The sequence below is a fragment of the Salmo trutta genome, chromosome 20 (assembly GCF_901001165.1).
Source record: "Salmo trutta chromosome 20, fSalTru1.1, whole genome shotgun sequence".
NCBI lineage: Eukaryota > Metazoa > Chordata > Actinopteri > Salmoniformes > Salmonidae > Salmo > Salmo trutta.
The window spans coordinates 13,973,738-13,992,294 of record NC_042976.1 but is presented as its reverse complement, the minus strand read 5'-3'; the positions used below and the strand labels follow the sequence as shown (position 1 = coordinate 13,992,294).

At 37.7% G+C, this 18,557-nt stretch overlaps 3 protein-coding genes across 3 annotated transcripts; all 3 read left to right on the top strand.

Annotated features, from left to right (window-relative positions):
* Positions 1-2,633: 2,633 nt before the first annotated feature.
* Positions 2,634-3,498, top strand: LOC115156294 (gamma-crystallin M3-like). Its single transcript, XM_029703746.1, has 3 exons — positions 2,634-2,642; positions 2,872-3,120; positions 3,217-3,498. The coding sequence occupies exons 1-3, from the start codon at positions 2,634-2,636 to the stop codon at positions 3,496-3,498; spliced, it is 540 nt and encodes a 179-aa protein (XP_029559606.1).
* Positions 3,499-11,785: 8,287 nt separating this feature from the next.
* LOC115155337 (gamma-crystallin M3) lies at positions 11,786-12,737 on the top strand. Its single transcript, XM_029701906.1, has 3 exons — positions 11,786-11,869; positions 12,063-12,305; positions 12,429-12,737. The coding sequence occupies exons 1-3, from the start codon at positions 11,858-11,860 to the stop codon at positions 12,732-12,734; spliced, it is 561 nt and encodes a 186-aa protein (XP_029557766.1). The 5' UTR covers positions 11,786-11,857; the 3' UTR covers positions 12,735-12,737.
* Positions 12,738-16,752: 4,015 nt separating this feature from the next.
* On the top strand, positions 16,753-17,631 carry LOC115155591 (gamma-crystallin M3-like). Its single transcript, XM_029702329.1, has 3 exons — positions 16,753-16,825; positions 16,933-17,175; positions 17,299-17,631. Exons 1-3 carry the CDS (start codon positions 16,814-16,816, stop codon positions 17,578-17,580), a joined length of 537 nt encoding a protein of 178 aa, XP_029558189.1. The 5' UTR covers positions 16,753-16,813; the 3' UTR covers positions 17,581-17,631.
* The last annotated feature ends 926 nt before the right edge of the window (positions 17,632-18,557 follow it).

The window sequence follows — 18,557 nt, the reverse complement described above, 5'->3', positions numbered from 1 at the left end:
GGGACACTGAGTATTGGTCTGCCCCTATTTTTGCTACATTGCAGGAAATAACTCTGTGATACCTGGGGTTGCAATCTCATAGCACCTGTTGATAAGATGTTCCATGTTTGGCCACCGAAAGTGCACACAATTGTGATTATAACTTCATTGTTGGTACTACATTGAACACTTCACACTTAAAATGTACCCAAAAAAAACGAATTAAAAAAGGATTGCAGTCATTCCTATTTGTATTTGTTTTGATTAAGGATCCCAATTAGTTCCTGTCAAGGCAGCAACTACTCTTCCTGGGGTCCAGGAACATTATGGCAGTTTGTACAATTACAAATATTACATGACATTACATTTCGTAAAACCTTTTTACAACACATTAAGTGTGTGTCCTCAGGCCTAGAACTAAAGTACAATAATCCCTAGTCTAAGCTAAATCACTTGGAGTCAACAGTAATGTGTTGAATGCAAGCATTATGTACTATAAAAAAAACATTCAGTTCAAGAGACAGAGTTATTGTATTTCCTCAAATACCATCAACATAAGCAGGGTTGGGAAGACTTTGGGAACGGATTTAATGAAGATTGCTTGGTATCCCATCCTCCCCTAGTGCCATTATTGGCACCAAAGGAATTACAAATATTTCCATTTTATTATATTTTGTGTTGTGCCTTTCTGACTTATTTTAAGCAAAATGCAATAAAGTTCCTGAGGTTTGATATGACTATTTTTATACAATATTATTGAAAAACATGACAATTGGATGAAAATTACAACAAAGTAGGTCTAAGAAAAAAAATATATATATATATATTTTTTTAAATAAACAAAGTAGGTCGATACCAACAGTGATGTAGTTGTAAGAAATATGTGGTTAAACTCTGATTGCCGGTCACGGTGAAAAAAGTAACACTCCCTATACTTTCAATGCATTTTTCTGCAAACGGTGGGTAAACAGTTGGACAAAATGTGTTTACTTGCGTTTACCCTGCACTACACCACTGGATACCAACCTTAACCAAAGTTAGTGACTTAAAGGGGCAATCTGCAGCTGCTACATCCATTTTTGTACTTACAAATAAATGATACATACTCAATGATGCTTGAAGAATATAACTTAGAAATGCCCTATGAGCTTAGTTGTCTTACCACATCAGAACCAAAAACATAAGGTTGTTTTACTCCAATGTTTGTAAACAATGTGAATGTAAACAAACACTGTATAGCTTCAAAACATGGTTAAAACGATAATGTTGATATCATGGATGTTCCGTTCTTGCATCCATAGCTCTGTCTATGATTTTGAGTGGTTACATTTCTCCAGCCCAATCCCTCAGATTTGAATCTTTGTTTTAATTTCAGCAATGTTCTACTTGCGATGTGCTAGACGGCTTGCTCAAGATTGTAGTAAAAATTATTTGACTGGGGCTGATTTGCTTGATCCCTCCTTGCTGCAGCTTTCTGCTCCTCTGATCGCAGCATCTTTAACACCTATTTAACCTTAAAATGATTTCTGGTACCATCCCCAGGGTCTGGAAGGTGGCCCATATACTTCCCCTTCACTCCCCCTTGAAGAATGTGTTTGTTTCATATGATTGTGTTTTGCTTTTCGTGTTTTGTGTTTGCTTTTCATGTATTGATGTGTGTATAGATATGTATAGTGTAATTTATGTGTATATAGATATGTATAGTGTAATTGATGTGTACATAGATATGTATAGTGTAATTGATGTGTATATAGATATGTATAGTGTAATTGATGTGTATATAGATATGTATAGTGTAATTGATGTGTACATAGATATGTATAGTGTAATTGATGTGTATATAGATATGTATAGTGTAATTGATGTGTATATAGATATGTATAGTGTAATTGATGTGTACATAGATATGTATAGTGCAATTGATGTGTACATAGATATGTGTAGTGTAATTGATGTGTACATAGATATGTAATTGATGTGTGTATAGATATGTATAGTGTAATTGATGTGTATATAGATATGTATAGTGTAATTGATGTGTATATAGATATGTATAGTGTAATTGATGTGTATATAGATATGTATAGTGTAATTGATGTGTATATAGATATGTATAGTGTAATTGATGTCTATATAGATATGTATAGTGTAATTGAGGTGTACATAGATATGTATAGTGCAATTGATGTGTACATAGATATGTGTAGTGTAATTGATGTGTACATAGATATGTAATTGATGTGTGTATAGATATGTATAATGTAATTTATGTGTATATAGATATATATAGCATAATTGATGTATATAGAAGTCTTGGGCAGGTCGTCACTGTAAATAAGAATTTGTTCTTAATTGACTAACCTGTATAAATAAAGGTAAAAACAAAAAAAGACAGAACAGTCGATGCATTCGCTGCCCCCATGCACCTGTTCCCCATAGCAGCGGGTTTCAGTTGGCGCTGCCCCAGATGCATACAATCTGGAATAATAACCATTTACAGACTGATTTAACAAACTTTACAGCACGCTATGCTGTGTTGCTGAGTTAGGCATTAAAAACAATGGACCATAGATCATTTAGCAATCAAGTTGAGTATAAAAGTGACGGGAGGATGAGTGAGCAAAGTGCCAGTGTTGTCAGTGATAGGAGAAATCATGGGCAAGGTAGGATAACTATATATGTTGTGGACTTTCATGGGTTGTTCAAAGTCTACGCTGACACAAACAATTCAATACGTTATTAAGTAAAAATCATGTAAATTCTAAAATACAGAAATGTGAGTGAACACACCTAGATCGAGTTCACATGTATGTATGTGATCATATTTGACTGGTCACATAGCTCATTGAAGATGTGTATTTTAATAACTTTATAAAAACCATATCTTCCTAGATCATCTTTTACGAGGACAAGAACTTCCAGGGTAGTTCCTATGAGACCAGCAACGATTGCCCTGAGCTGACCTCCCACCTGAGCAGGTGCAACTCCTGCAGGGTTGAGAGCGGCTGCTTTATGGTCTACGAGCGCCCCAACTTCATGGGACACCAGATGCTGGTCAGAAGAGGAGAGTACCCCGACAACCAGCGCCTGATGGGCATGAGCCAGAGCGACTGCATCAGGTCCAGCCGTATGATCCCCATGGTAAGAAGAGCTAATGTTTCATGGTTCAATTCAGTGTGTTGTTTATTTCATTTACCACACAAGGATAAGTAATTCCAATCAAATTCCCCAAAACAGCACAAAGGAAACTACAGGATGAGGATCTACGAGAAGGAGAACTTCGGAGGTCAGATGCACGAGATGATGGACGACTGTGACTCCATCCAGGGGCGTTACCGTATGTCCGACTGCCAGTCCTGCAACGTGATGGATGGCCACTGGCTGATGTACGAGCAGCCCCACTTCAGAGGCAGAATGATCTACCTGAAGCCTGGAGAGTACAGGAGCCTGAGAGATATGGGCTTGGGCCCCATGGACATGAGAATCGGCTCCATCAGACGTATCATGGACTCCTGTTAAACCCCCATCAAACTCCACCTAATCATAATAAATATATGCTTTTATCTGTTGTAAGACTTTTGCTCTTTTACTCCCTTCACAACAAGTGTTCAGTATTGTACTTATCAAATAATGTAGACTTCATGTAGCAGCCTTAAATCAACAGATACTGCATTAAGACTTCACTTTCAACCAGATCTCGCATACTTCAGATGTACAATTCATATTTAAAAAACATTTTAAAAAAGGATTGTACTCTAGGTTTGAGAGATGTTCTGGTTAGGGTTCCATCCCAAAAATAAATCCCTTTTTCTCCCAGGTAACCCGGTATTTCCCGGCAACACCGGAAATATAATTCTAAAGCTTTATAAATCATTATAAAGCATTATAAATCATATAAATGTCTAGATATGATTAGAGCTTTAATCAGCATGAACATTCAAATCTGATGCTACCTGAGCCTGACGTGCCATATATTAAATATATGTTATGAGCCCTACTTTAACAACATTTAATGAGCCCAAGCCCAAAGAAGCCCAAATGATTGTGCCGTTATCCAATACATATGTGATATAGGCACATTACGCACAACAGAAAAACATGAAAGCCAATAGATGTAGCAAGCTATATATGCTCTCTTGCGTAACTAAATTAAACAAGCTTCAGTAGGCTAAACCTTTTGAGTGTCAACTGTATTACGGTGCAGTATTGTATTATACTGTATTATATGGACTGGAATTATGCACATCATTCAAACCATGATAAAGAAGAAGAGAACATGCGATACTGGTGCAGCACATGTTACCTATGAAGGTACAAGTATTGGCTAGTGAATTAGATTTAAACTTTGAAATATAATAGGGCTTATTTGTATAATTAGCAGGCTGACGCACATATACAGTTGAAGTCGGAAGTTTACATACACCTTAGCCAAATACATTTAAACTCAGTTTTTCACAATTCCTGACATTTAATCCTAGTAAAAATTCCCTGTCTTAGGTCAGTTAAGATCACCACTTTATTTTAAGAATGTGAAATGTCAGAATAATAGTCGAGAGAATGATTTATTTCAGCTTTTATTTCTTTCATCACATTCCCAGTGGGTCAGAAGTTTACATACACTCAATTAGTATTTGGTAGCATTGCCTTTAAATTGTTTAACTTGGGTCAAATGTTTCACGTAGCCTTCCACAAGCTTCCCACAATAAGTTGGGTGAATTTTGGCCCATTCATCCTGACATAGCTGGTATAACTGAGTCAGGTTTGTAGGCCTCCTTGCTCGCACAGGCTTTTTCAGGATTGAGGTCAGGGCTTTGTGATGGCCACTTCAATACCTTGACTTTGTTGTCCTTAAGCTATTTTGCCACAACTTTGGAAGTATGCTTGGGGTCATTGTCCATTTGGAAGACCCATTTGCGACCAAGCATTAACTTCCTGACTGATGTCTTGAGATGTTGCTTCAGTATATCCACATAATTCTCCTCACTCATTATGCCATCTATTTTGTGAAATGCACCAGTCCCTCCTGCAGCAAAGCACCCCCACAACATGATGCTGCCAGCCCCGGGCTTCACGGTTGGGATAGTGTTCTTCGGCTTGCAAGCATCCCCCTTTTTCCTCCAAACATAACGATGGTCATTATGGCCAAACAGTTATATTTTTGTTTCATCAAACCAGAGGACATTTCGCCAAAAAGTGTGATCTTTGTCCCCATGTGCAGTTGAAAACCGTAGTCTGGCTTTTTTATGGCGGTTTTGGAGCAGTGGCTTCTTCCTTGCTGAGCGGCCTTTCAGGTTATGTCGATATCGGACTCGTTTTACTGTGGATATAGATACTTTTGTACCTGTTTCCTCCAGCATCTTCACAAGGTCCTTTGCTGTTGTTCTGGGATTGATTTGCACTTTTCGCAACAGAGTACGTTCATCTCTAGGAGACAGATCGCGTCCCCTTCCTGAGCGGTATGACGGCTGCGTGGTCCCATGGTGTTTATACTTGCGTACTATTGTTTGTACATATGAACGTGGTACCTTCAGGCGTTTGGAAATTCTTCCCAAGGATGAACAAGACTTTTGGAGGTCTACAATTTTTTTTCTGAAGTCTTGGCTGATTTCTTTTGATTTTCCCATGATGTCAAGCAAAGAGGCACTGAGTTTGAAGGTAGGCCTTGAAATACATCCACAGGTACACCTGTGACATAATTGTATGGAATTTTCCAAGCTGTTTAAAGCCACAGTCAACTTAGTGTATGTAAACTTCTGACCCACTGGAATTGTGATACAGTAAATTATAAGTGAAATAATCTCTCTGTAAACAATTGTTGGAAAATTACTTGTGTCATGCACAAAGTAGATGTCCTAACCGACTTGCCAAAACTATAGTTTGTTAACAAGACATTTGTGGAGTGGTTGAAAAACGAGTTTTAATGACTCCAGCCTAAGTGTATGTAAACTTCTGACTTCAACTGTACCTTTCATAATATTTCCCCAAATGTTATTAGCCTACCTCCTCTTTCTCTCTCTGTTGTTGCTTCATTCCTTCCTCGCTTTCAACAGTTAATTGAAATACGTTTCATTGTCCTTATCTTCATCATATCTTCCCTGTGGCTCATTTGGTAGAGCATGGTGTGTGCAACGCCAGGGTTGTGGATTCGATTCCCACGGGGGGCCAGTGCAAAAAAGAAATGCATGAAATGTATGCATTCACTACTGTAAGTTGCTCTGGATAAGAGTGTTTGCTAAAATGTAAATGACAACTTTGAATAATATAGGACTAGAATTAGATGCAGAAGGCTTTCACTTCTCTTCATGAATATTGGATGGTTATGGTTCTGAATAAATAACTTTTATATCCGTGAGTTCTATTGGCTGCTGTATTTAACATTCAGCAAAAAAGAGGTTGCGTCCCTCTTCAAATTCTTTATTGGTATAGGAAATGCGAGAAAAAAATGATGTCCAGCAAGCTATTGTAGTCTAGCTTTTCCGTGAGAGAGTGCTCAGCTGTGCACTGATTTAAAGCAATGCTAGATATTCGAGTTATAGGCTGTTCTAAAACTCTGCAGCTGCAATAAAAAATAAAACATCTTTATAATTAAAAAACAAGGTGACCCCCGAATGCCAGTCGGAGATGGGTAAATTAGACGTGTATTCGGTCTTTATATGACTATAGCATAGGCTATGCTGCAGCAAATGTAGGCCTACATGTCACAAGAAAAAAAAGTTACCAAGATGAGATGATAGGTCTACACATGCATAGTGAACTGCACTCCATACTGAGATGGGCTGTCTGTCCCCACCCTGAGGGTTGATGATTCATCATGCAGAGGCATTAGAAAAGACAGATTTAGACATCACATGTAATTTAACTGTTTATTTCACGCCATGCTGTTCATATAAATCATTTATTATAATTTACTGGTTTCTCACAGTTATTTATCCCAGGTAAAGGGACTGGTTTTGGGCGGTAAATCCTGGTAAATCCCGTAACCAGGTTTTTAAGCCTTGAGACAATTGAGACATGGATTGCAGTCAAGAACTGCAATGCTGCTGGGATTTTCATGCTCAACAGTTTCCCATGTGTATCAAGAATGGTCCACCACCCAAAGGACATCCAGCCAACTTGACACAACTGTGGGAAGCATTGGAGTCAACATGGGCCAGCATCCCTATGGAACACTTTCGACCCCTTGTAGAGTCCATGTAACAACGAATTGAGGCTGTTCTGAGGGGAAAAGGGAGTGCAACTCAATGTTAGGAAGGTGTTCCTAATGTTTTGTATCCTCAGTATATGTTGAAGTATTACAAAAGAAAAGTCAAGATGTGATACAGTATATGGAAAGTTGGACAACAGGTTACTGAAACACCAGACATGTTTTTGTTTGACTCGGTGAGTGTCATATTTTTGTTAGCTGACTTTTAAACTAACCCTAGCCTTATCCAGTCACTAGCATGGTCCACCACCCAAAGGAACTTAACTCTAACCTTAACCTAACCCTGACCTTAAACTGGAGCTTGAATACTAACAGTTGTCCCGCTTCCCAAATGTTCACATGTTGACATTTGAGAGTGAAAATAAGAGATTTGACTTTATTGGAGATAAACATTAGTATGTAATCCAAGAGAGTTAGACTGTGTATGGAATGGACATGTTGCTGTTGCAATGGGAGTCTGACAACGTTACTGCTGGTGTAAATGTCCAGTGTTTACTTCACCATTAGCATTTCATACATGGTGCATCTTGTGTCACACTTAATGATGTCCCCATACACCCCACTTATAGTGTACTAGTTCCGGTGTAACCCCGCCCATCTATATCCCCCTTCTTTTAATGTGAAACAACAACAATGTTCAATGTATCTCACAGGCCATTGTTCAACGCCCATCTGTCTAATTGTTTTGGAATGAACAAGGTGGCCATACTTGGGATTGGGCTTGCTTGTCCTCCCATACCGTGTGACTATCGTCAGCTAGGAGAGCTGGCTCAGGTCAAACTGTTTCAGACACAGCTTCAGTGTCAGGGGCAGTGGGGACAGGTTCACTTTTCCCTGTACTCTCCCCTTTTCCTTTTCCTTTTGTCTCTTTTTCCTTCACTTTTCCCTGTACTCTCCCCTTTTCCCCCCACAGTTTTGTGCTCAGGGTCCAGTTCTTAGCACCAGCAACAGGTGCCGACGGTTCCTCACATAGTTTGCGCCTTCTGAGGTGGCAACGTAGCTGTCTCTATGCAGGAGACAGCAAGCCTTCCCGGGAAAGCAAAGCAGCATGGATATTGGGCCTCTTTTTGCTGAAGGCACAGCGCTCCGCCAACCCGTTTGACTGAATGAGTTCGAAATCCCATGTTGAGGCAAAATTCTTAAAAGTCCTTGTCTGTCATCAGACACTGGGGAACCCAATGGACAGCCTCTTCAGTTTTCAAATCACACTGGTGCTCCTCATATCTGACAAGGTAGTCCAGTTTAAACTAGCCTGAAAACGAGTCCACCAGGACCAAGTGCATCTTACCCTGCCATCCGAACAGGTCTGCAGCAGTCATCGACCAGGGCAGTTCAGGTATGTCATGCAACAGAATTAGCTCCTTAGCCTAATGTGGTTGAAGAGCATTTACAGGGAGCACAGTGGGACACCTCCCTCTCTATGTCAGCATACTCTACGGTGGGCCCGTACCTAGTCTCCCTTGCTCTACATTTTGTTGTCTCGGCCCCTGGGTGCCCTTGATGCAGTTGGCCTGTATAGAATTCAACAGCCTTTGACCCCGCAGTACTAGCCCATTCTGTACTGTAAACTATTATTTTATGGCATAATAGGGGCGCACGTCTTGGGGAAGCTCCGTTGACAATTTTGGCCAGCCATTTAGATTGACTTCTCTGAGGCGCTGGCATGTGATGTCTATTGCCACCGCAGCCACCACATAAAAAAATACTACAGTTTACTATAGAATACTACAGTACTTATACTGCACACTGTAGAGTCCCACGATCATGTGTAGTACCTACTATAGAATGTTGTATTATAATGTAGAATACTATAGTAAATACTACGGTATTATCCACACAAAAACACTGTATTAAATACTACGGTAATGTTCCCAAAAAAACTACAATCCGTAAAAACACAACACTTTTTTAACTAGAGTATAAACTAAAGTATTTAATTTGCATATACCCTGCCCATTCCCCTCCCCCATATCGCAATTTGTGCCACCCATACAGTAAGTGAGAAACGTACATGCCAAGTATAGACTAAATATTGTGTTCCCTACAGCTTATAGAAAAGAGCTGAAAATGTGCTATTTAGTAGGTTTCCTGAAAGTAGATGTCCTCCACTTCTAAATCAAAGATAATAAAACTGAAGCACTATAGTAAATACTACAGTAATGTCCTCATGAATACTGCAGTACTATAGTGTACTACAAGCCTAAAAACACTACATTAATTACTATAATATATACTACAGTTTTCTTTTACTACAGTATTTATACTATAGTTGACTGTAAACACTACAGTATACTACAGAATACAGCACTAAATATTACAGTAAACACTATAGTGAATACTACAGTATAGTACAAAAAAAGACTAGTCAGTACATTTGAAGTATAATTGCAGTACATTATATACTTATATGATATAGTATATTGTCACGTCCTGACCAGTATAAGGGGTTATTTGTTATTGTAGTTTGGTCAGGACGTGGCAGGGGGGGTTTGTTTAGAGTGTTTCGGGGTTTGTTGGACTATGTTCATATTTAAGAGGGGTGTTTGTTTAGAGTGTTTTGGGGTTTGTTGGGCTATGTTCTTTGTTAGTCTATTTCTATGCTAGTTCTAGTATGTCTATTTCTATGTGATGTTTATTGGGTGGACCTTCAATTGGAAGCAGCTGCTCCTCGTTGCTTTTAATTGAAGGTCATATTTAAGAGGGGGTTTTTTTTGTATGGGATTTGTGGGTTGTTGGTCCTTGTATAGCTGTAAGCCTTACAGGACTGTTTATTGTTGTTATTTTTGTATACTTTTGTTTTCCTTCATTCTGACGAATAAAAGAAGATGAGTACACACATTCCCGCTGCATTTTGGTCTAATCCTTACGACAACCGTGACATATATATCCTACAAGTATTCACACCTCTTGACTTTTTTTGTGTTACAGCCTGAATTTAAAATAGATTAAATGTAGATGTTTTTGTCACGGGCCTACACACAATACCCCATAATGGCCAGAGGAATTACGCAACAAAAAAATGTACTAATTAATTTAAAATGAAAAGCTGAAATGTCTTAAGTCATTAAGTATTCAAGCCCTTTGCTATGGCAAGACGAAATACATTCAGGAGCAAAAATTCCAGCAGGGAATTTCAAACACAGATTTAATCACAAAGACCAGGGAGGTTTTTAAATGTCTCACAAAGAAGGACACCTATTGGTAGATGGGTAAACATATAAAAAATCTGACATGGTGAAAAGTTGGTGCATGGTGAGCATGGTGAAGTTATTCATTACACTTTGGATGGTGTATCAACAAACCTGGTCATTACAAATGTACAGGCGTCCTTCCAAACTCAATTGCCGGACAGTAAGGTAACCACTCAGGGATTTCACCATGAATTCACATTTCAACAGGTTCATAAACTTAAACACAAGGTCAAATATACACTGGAGTTTATTACCAAGAAGACAGTGAATGTTCCTAAGTGGCTGAGTTACAGTTTTGACTTAAATCTCATTGAAAATCTATGGCAAGACCAGAAAATGTTTGTCTCGCTATGATCAACAACCAATTTTACATTTTTTAAAGATTAATGGGCAAATGTTGCACAATCCAGGTGTGGAAAGCTCTTTGAGAAATACTCACAGCTGTAATTGCTGCCAAGGGTGCGTCTACAGTACAAAGTAGTGACTCAGGGGTGTGAATTCTTTTGTAAATTAGATATTTCTGTATTTCATTTTCAATAAATTTGCAAAAATGTCTAAAAACATGTTTTCACTTTGTCATTATGGAGTATCATGTGTAGATGAGAAAATAATCTATTTAATCCATTTTGAATTCAGGCTGTAACAACAAAATGTGGAATAAGTCAAGGGGTATGAATACTTTCTGAAGGCTCTGTATGTGAATAGTGTGTAACTACATTGCAATTATACCTGCATATACAGTATATACAGTGTAAATTCCAAAATCATTGCTGGGCATTAGTGGACAGGTGATGGAAGTGAAATAAAAATTCTTCATAGTTACTAGTTACATAGTGGCCATCTGATGTTTGAATACATTTACTGAAGATTTTTACCTAAAAATATTACTGTGATGAAAGCATGTGACATAAAACTAACACAGTTCTAAATTATATACAATTCCTATTTGTAGACTTTGAGCTCATCAATATAAATATATTCCTAAGAACGTATGCCCTTTGTTGGTATCATTAGGCTAGAATAATGACAAAGTGTTAAGTATTTAATAACATATTTCTGAGGAATATGTTTCAGAATGATATTCTACAATAATGACTAAAGACAGACAAGAATGTCAAGTTCAATCGCCATATTGCTATAATACCTGATGTAACAACCATATATTTTTACATACGTAGAGTCCATAATATACACTATATGTATAATACGTTGTCATGAATGTTTAGAATCTTCTGTTTTACTCTTTATATGTTGAACACAATATGGACACACATGCACCTGCGACAGAAAAGCATACAGAGACAGATAATAACCCTTTGAAGTCCACACTGAGCAGTAGGTCCCTGTGCTGTGTTGTTGAGTCAGGACTTTACACAATGAGAGGCCACAGATTATTTGGGTGTTGGACAGGTATAAAAGTTAGGGCTAACACAGACAGGAATTCAGTGCAGTCACAGCGCAGTCCTGAAGAACAAACGCCATCATGATGGGCAAGGTATGAACCTGAGCAGAATTTTCCCTCTGTTTCTTCTATCTATATGTGGTAGACTGTTTGACATCTACAACAATTTCATAATGTCAGACATCATTTCGGGGTAAATGTAGTTCAAGTTCAATGTCGATTTATTTATCTATTGTAGCTTCTCTCTTCATGACAGTATTACTCACAGACCGTATGTCATCCCCAGATCATCTTCTACGAGGACAAGAACTTCCAGGGTCGTTCCTATGAGACCAGCTCCGATTGCTCTGAGTTGACCTCCTACCTGAGCAGGTGCCACTCCTGCAGGGTTGAGAGCGGCAACTTCATGGTGTACGATCGCCCTAACTTCATGGGAAACCAGTACTTCATGAGGAGGGGAGAGTACTCTGACTACATGAGTATGATGGGAATGAGGGAGTGCATCAGGTCCTGCCGCATGATCCCCATGGTAGGTTGAACATTATTCTTGAAAATAAAGTATGTTTTGATGGTGGTATTCTTAACAAAATGAGTTTGCATATAATTTCACTGATAAATAAAGTAACCCTATGATGTTCTTTCCTCCTAACAGCACCGTGGAAACTACAGGATGAGGATCTACGAGAGGGAGAACTTCGGAGGTCAGATGCACGAGATGATGGACGACTGTGACTCCATCCAGGAGCGTTACCGTATGTCCGACTGCCAGTCCTGCAACGTGATGGACGGCCACTGGCTGATGTACGAGCAGCCCCACTTCAGAGGCAGGCAGATGTACATGAGGCCTGGAGAGTACAGGAATTTCAGAGAGATGGGCATGGGAATGGGCGGCATGGGCAGCATGAGTGGCATGAGGTGCATGAGCATGAGACGTATCATGGACAACATGTCTATGTAAATGCTCCAATGTTTAATGAAAAATGTATTTCTGGTTGGTCTATGTGGGACGATTCATGAAAGGTTAAAAAAATAAAAACATTTTAACTCCAAAATCTGAGTTTGAGGGATTTGTTATCAGTGACATGGTATATTTACTTTAATTTAAATACCACATAAAATGTTTAAAAAAATCACAACTATCTACTACGTACTAATACAAAATATATTGTTATACAAAAAAAGCAAGAAATAAAATACGTACAAATTATAAGAAAATAATATAAAGAATGAAAAAGGAGCATTTTTATGCTTTTTAAAAGGAACAAGATTTTTCTTAAAAATAATTATTCGAGTTTCTGAGACATGGTTACTTAACCTACATTTACAGAAAAAATGTAGTTGAATTTTATTCACTTCGACATAATTACATCTAAAACAATTTGTGTATAATTAAAAACATAAATTAATTTTACAAGCTAGCTAGTTTCATCACCATAAAATAGTTGCTTACAATACTTTTATCAAAATAGTTTGTGAATAAATGGATTGTCAAGTACTATAGGAAGGCACAAGGACTACCTTAAAGGTGCAATATGCAGAAATCGCATGGCAATTTCCTGGTTGCAAAAATTCTAATAGTTCGCCTAATTTCAGTTTTTTTGACAGTGTTGAAAATCATTGTACAATCTAAACCACTGTGGATTATATTTTCTATATCCAAAACAATTGGATTTTCAGCTGTTTGAAGCTGGTGTAAATGGTGTACACAAAAACTGAACTTAAGAATGGGAAGCATATAAATAGCACACAGAACAGATCTACCGCTTCTTAGACTTGCTTTCAATGAAAATTAAAGGTCTATAAGTCACACATATTGCAGTTATTGCTCTTGCTAAGAAGCTATTTGTGTTTCTTTTTGACCATTTTAATTGAAAACAATCACATTAAGTTACTTAATTGTTACCTAGAAATGATTTGATATTGAGATAAAAATGGTTGCATTGGACCTTTAATGAAGGCAAATAATTAGACATTTAGTATGTCCTGAAGCTTTTAACACAGTTGCCTTATTTTGTTCAGAACATCAGTCACAAACCATTTGCATGTTCTGTGTTAAACTCTCAGCGGTTACACCAGCAGTGGTGAAATTGGAGGGGGTACGTGGGAGTGGGAGTTCATAAAGTGAAAATCTCTGTTATTGGTTGTTACTGGCTGATAAGATGCTGTCAAACAATCTTACCATAATAATTTTAACCTTTTCAACTTTAAAAGATTAGTTACCAGACTTAAATAAAATGTTAAGTTGTATATTATTCATTTCTTTCCAATCTCAACTTGATTTCCTAATTTGACATAACTTCTGATAACATTTTAACAAAGCAGGGTATTTCATATCTATATTTCAAAGTTACCCTGCTGCCTTTATGTTAAGAAATGTTGTTCAAATAGCTGATGCAAAAAAAAGTTAAATTGCCAATAACTGAGCGGTTATGTACTGTAGCTTCAACTTCAACAAAATAAACCATTATTAATCCTAAATTCAGACAATACATGCAATTTTCCAACACCATCAAGTGCATAAATCTTCACCACTTACAGTGCATTTGGAAAGTATTCAGACCCCTTGACTTCTTCCACATTGTTACGTTACAACCTTATTCTAAAATTGATTAAATCGTTTTTTTCCCCCTCATCAATCAACACACAATACCCGATAATGACAAAGCAAAAACAGGTTTTTAGATTTTTTTGCAAAATGATAAAAAATAATAAACTGAAATATCACATTTACACAGGGGCGCATCTTTGGTTTAAGAAGTGGGGGGGACGTATTATATATACATACAGATATTGCTCTTTGCTAAGAAGCAATTTTTGTTTCTTTTTGACCATTTTAATTGAAAACAATCACAGTAAGGTACTTAATTGTTACCCAGAAATGATTTGATATTGAGATAGAAATGGCTGCATTGGGCCTCCTTAAGAGTCTATTGACGCACATGGGAGTAACATAAAAAACAATTCCCCATCAAAATCCATCGGTTTTAATCCTCAGCATCTTCCTATGTCAGCCTTCTGCATCTATGGTGGAAGGTGGCCGAGCTACAACGATGTTAGTCAGACTATGAGACTTCCCTAAAATCGGTCTTTTCACAAAAACGTCTGCAGCATACGAAAAAAGGGGAGACTCTCACGAACACGATGGTGTTCTCCGTTTTGCTCTACGACCCCCACAAGTGTCACGGGACTCATCTGAAAGTAACCCAAGCAAATGAATGGAGGTACTTTTGTGCCAACAAAAATAAGGGGTGAAATATGTATGTGTAAAAAAAAACGTTAATATTTCCTGAGCTTTCTTATATCTCTTAGATATAGGACAAACACTTAAAAAACGTGTTCCTTATTATTTATTTTTTGACTCTCTTTTTTTCTATTTATGAATGTGTTATTCAATGCACTTCTATGGACTATAGTAGTAAAGGCCAAATGTGTACCTAAAGGGGTCCTAAAATTCAAAATCAAATACCTAAATGATCCTGTGACGTCCTGACCATAGAAAGCTGTTATTTTCTATGGTAGAGTAGGTCAAGACGTGACAGGTTTTTTTCTAGTTTAGATTTTCTATGTTGTTATGTTCTAGTTTTTTGGGATGATCTCCAATTAGAGACAGCTGGTCATCGTTGTCTCTAATTGGAGATCATACTTAAGTAGTTGTTTTTCCCACCTGGGTTTGTGGGAGATTGTTTTTGAGTAAGTGTATGTTGTAACGCTTCGTCACGGTTTGTTGTTTTGTTCATTCAGTTATTTGTATGTATTGCATAGTTTCACAGTTTATTAAAGAAAATGTGGAACGATACACACGCTGCGCTTTGGTCCACTCCTTCATCACACGACAACCGTGACAGACCCGTGGTATGACCAGCTTAAAACAATTCCATATTTTAGCTTAGTAAAATCCCTCCCAACGGCTTAGAGTTTTAGAGGTTGAAGCAAATATAGTATAATGATTAGGCAATAACAAAAACCAAAGGCCAAAATAAAACATCCTAAAGCAGGGTGTCCAAGACCACAAAATATGTTACAGTGTTCTGCGAGGGCTTAATCCTAACTTAACACCTTAGCTTAGACTTTCACAAACGTCATACACTGAATTGGAGTTTTGCGTTATAGATTGAGGTATGCAAGCAGAATTCAAGTTATCATTCTGCCCCCAGGAAATGATGTTTAGTGGTCCTGTGTGGATCAGTTGGTAGGAGCGTGTCCATAGCAACGTCAGGGTCGTGGGTTCAATTGCTCCTGGGGTCACCCATGTGCAAATGCATTCTTTCACGGATGTAAGTCGCTTTGGACAGAAGTGTCTGCTAAATAGCAAATATCATGTTAGAATTAATATGAACACTGCAGGGATAAATATAAGGAATTCAAGCAATATTACACCTCTAATAAAGAGAAAATGAGGCAGTGAGCTATAGGGGAGATTATAGGTCAACTTTTATGGTCGAATGAGGGAAATATATAATTAATACATTTATAATCAATTATAAATGTTCTGGCAATTTCGTTTTCATTAAGAGTGACTATTTAATGACACTGTAATATCTATCTACTAATATCATATCCATCAAACTATGTGATTGTTATCTATTTTCTTAACTAATTTGTTTGCATCTATACACAGTAGTTAACTGACACGTGAAACCAAAATGAAAGCTGTTGGTATAGATTTATGGATTATGTCACAGCTATACCATTAAAAACGAACTCAAGCTAAATAACACTTTTACTGAACATGTTTCACTAAATATCTGGTGTGTTTTTAAATGTGTAAAACAGACCATTGTATAGTGCTTTGAAAAGCTCAGTTGTATTGGCTTCTAAATGGAAAAACCCATTCTAAAGTCTTCTAGGGACCCAGTCACATGGAAATGTAGGGAAAGCACTTCAGCACTCTACAGGCCTCTATACTGTGTTGCTGGGTCAGGGGTTTACACAATGGGACCCACAGATTCTTTGGGTTAGGTCAGGTATAAAAGTAAGTGTTAAAACAGGCAGGACATCAGTGCAGCAGCAGCACAGCTCAAAGAAACAACCGCAACCATGATGGGCAAGGTTGTTTAATGCTTGACTAATGGCTGGTTAAGGAAATCATAATTGCTGTATCTTTTGTAATATTTAATTGATAATAATATTTCCATATTTTATTGTTGTGTTTTCAGATCATCTTCTACGAGGACAAGAACTTCCAGGGTCGTTCCTATGAGACCAGCCAGGACTGCCCCGACATGTCCTCCTACCTGAGCAGGTGCCACTCCTGCAGGGTTGAGAGCGGCTGCTTCATGGTGTACGATCGCCCTAACTTCATGGGAAACCAGTACTTCATGAAGAGGGGAGAGTACTCTGACTACCAGCGCATGATGGGAATGAATGACTGCATCAGGTCAAGCCGCATGATCCCCATGGTAGGTTGAAAATATGTAATCTTAAAATAAACAAATCTTGTCATTGAAAATAAAACTCTCCTATTACACAAATTTTATATATAATTTATCTGATCAATGAAGCCTGTTCTTTCCTCCTAACAGCACCATGGAAACTTTAGGATGAGGATCTACGAGAGGGAAAACTTCGGAGGTCAGATGCACGAGATGATGGACGACTGTGACTCCATCCAGGAGCGTTACCGTATGTCCGACTGCCAGTCCTGCAACGTGATGGACGGCCACTGGCTGATGTACGAGCAGCCCCACTTCAGAGGCAGGCAGATGTACATGAGGCCTGGAGAGTACAGGAGCTTCAGAGATATGGGCATGAGTGGCATGAGGTTCATGAGCATGAGGCGTATCATGGACAACATGTCTATGTAAATTCCTCAAATGTATGAAAATTGTTGATTAAATTGTTTTCAAATTCTATAACTGCTAAATTGTCTTATTTTGTAATAATTACACTCAGAGCACTCCATGTTTAAGAATTTCACTATTTCACTCCCTACATCTTTAACATTTCAAAGTTTCTGTGTACTGTAGATATGAATGTGTACAATAGATGTATGCTGGATGTAAAACAATATCCAGTGACATCTCAGATCTTTACATGCTATTTTGCAATGCACATTTTTTTGGATTTTCAAAGAAACTAACTTTTTAAATCAAGATAACAGAGTTATCTAAAACAATGATTACAGGGTGAGAGGAACATTAGCAACAATTCATTTGCATTTGCTTACAAATCGTATATCTATGAAACCAGTCAAGGTGTAATTACACATATCGCAAACAAGTGTAAAAGTTGTAAGTACTATCTATCAATGTGTAGCTACGGTGCCTAGTGAAAGTCTACCCATACCTTGCACAGCCTTATAATGTAATCTAAAAATATGATTATGTTAGATGTTTTTCCTACTGATGTACACAACCCACTCCACATGTTCAAAGTAAGAACAAAATTATAGAACATTTTCCAAATTAATTCCAAATACATTTTTGTTTTTATTTTATATTAGAAAAATTATAGAAAATGTTCCTTTCATTTTGAAAAAGAGAAGGTTGTGTAGATCGGTAAGAAAAATATAAAATGAGTGTACACATTTAGGTACACATTAAGGTACAGTACACATTTAGGTACAATACACATTTAGGTATACATTTAGGTACAGCACACATTTAGGGACACATTTAGGTGCACATTTAGGTACAGTACACATTTAGGTGCACATTTAGGTACAATACACATTTAGGTACACATTTAGGTACAATACTCATTTACAGTAGGTACAGTACACATTTAGGTACACATTTAGGTACAATACACATTTAGGTACACATTTATGTACAGTACACAT

What these genes read in the sequence shown, in the direction of transcription:
- LOC115156294 (XM_029703746.1), top strand. An exon ending in CCAGCCGTATGATCCCCATG is followed by an intron (nt 3,121 to 3,216) that starts GTAAGAAGAGCT and finishes TCCCCAAAACAG; the next exon opens with CACAAAGGAAACTACAGGAT.
- LOC115155337 (XM_029701906.1), top strand. An exon ending in CCTGCCGCATGATCCCCATG is followed by an intron (nt 12,306 to 12,428) that starts GTAGGTTGAACA and finishes TCCTCCTAACAG; the next exon opens with CACCGTGGAAACTACAGGAT.
- LOC115155591 (XM_029702329.1), top strand. An exon ending in CAAGCCGCATGATCCCCATG is followed by an intron (nt 17,176 to 17,298) that starts GTAGGTTGAAAA and finishes TCCTCCTAACAG; the next exon opens with CACCATGGAAACTTTAGGAT.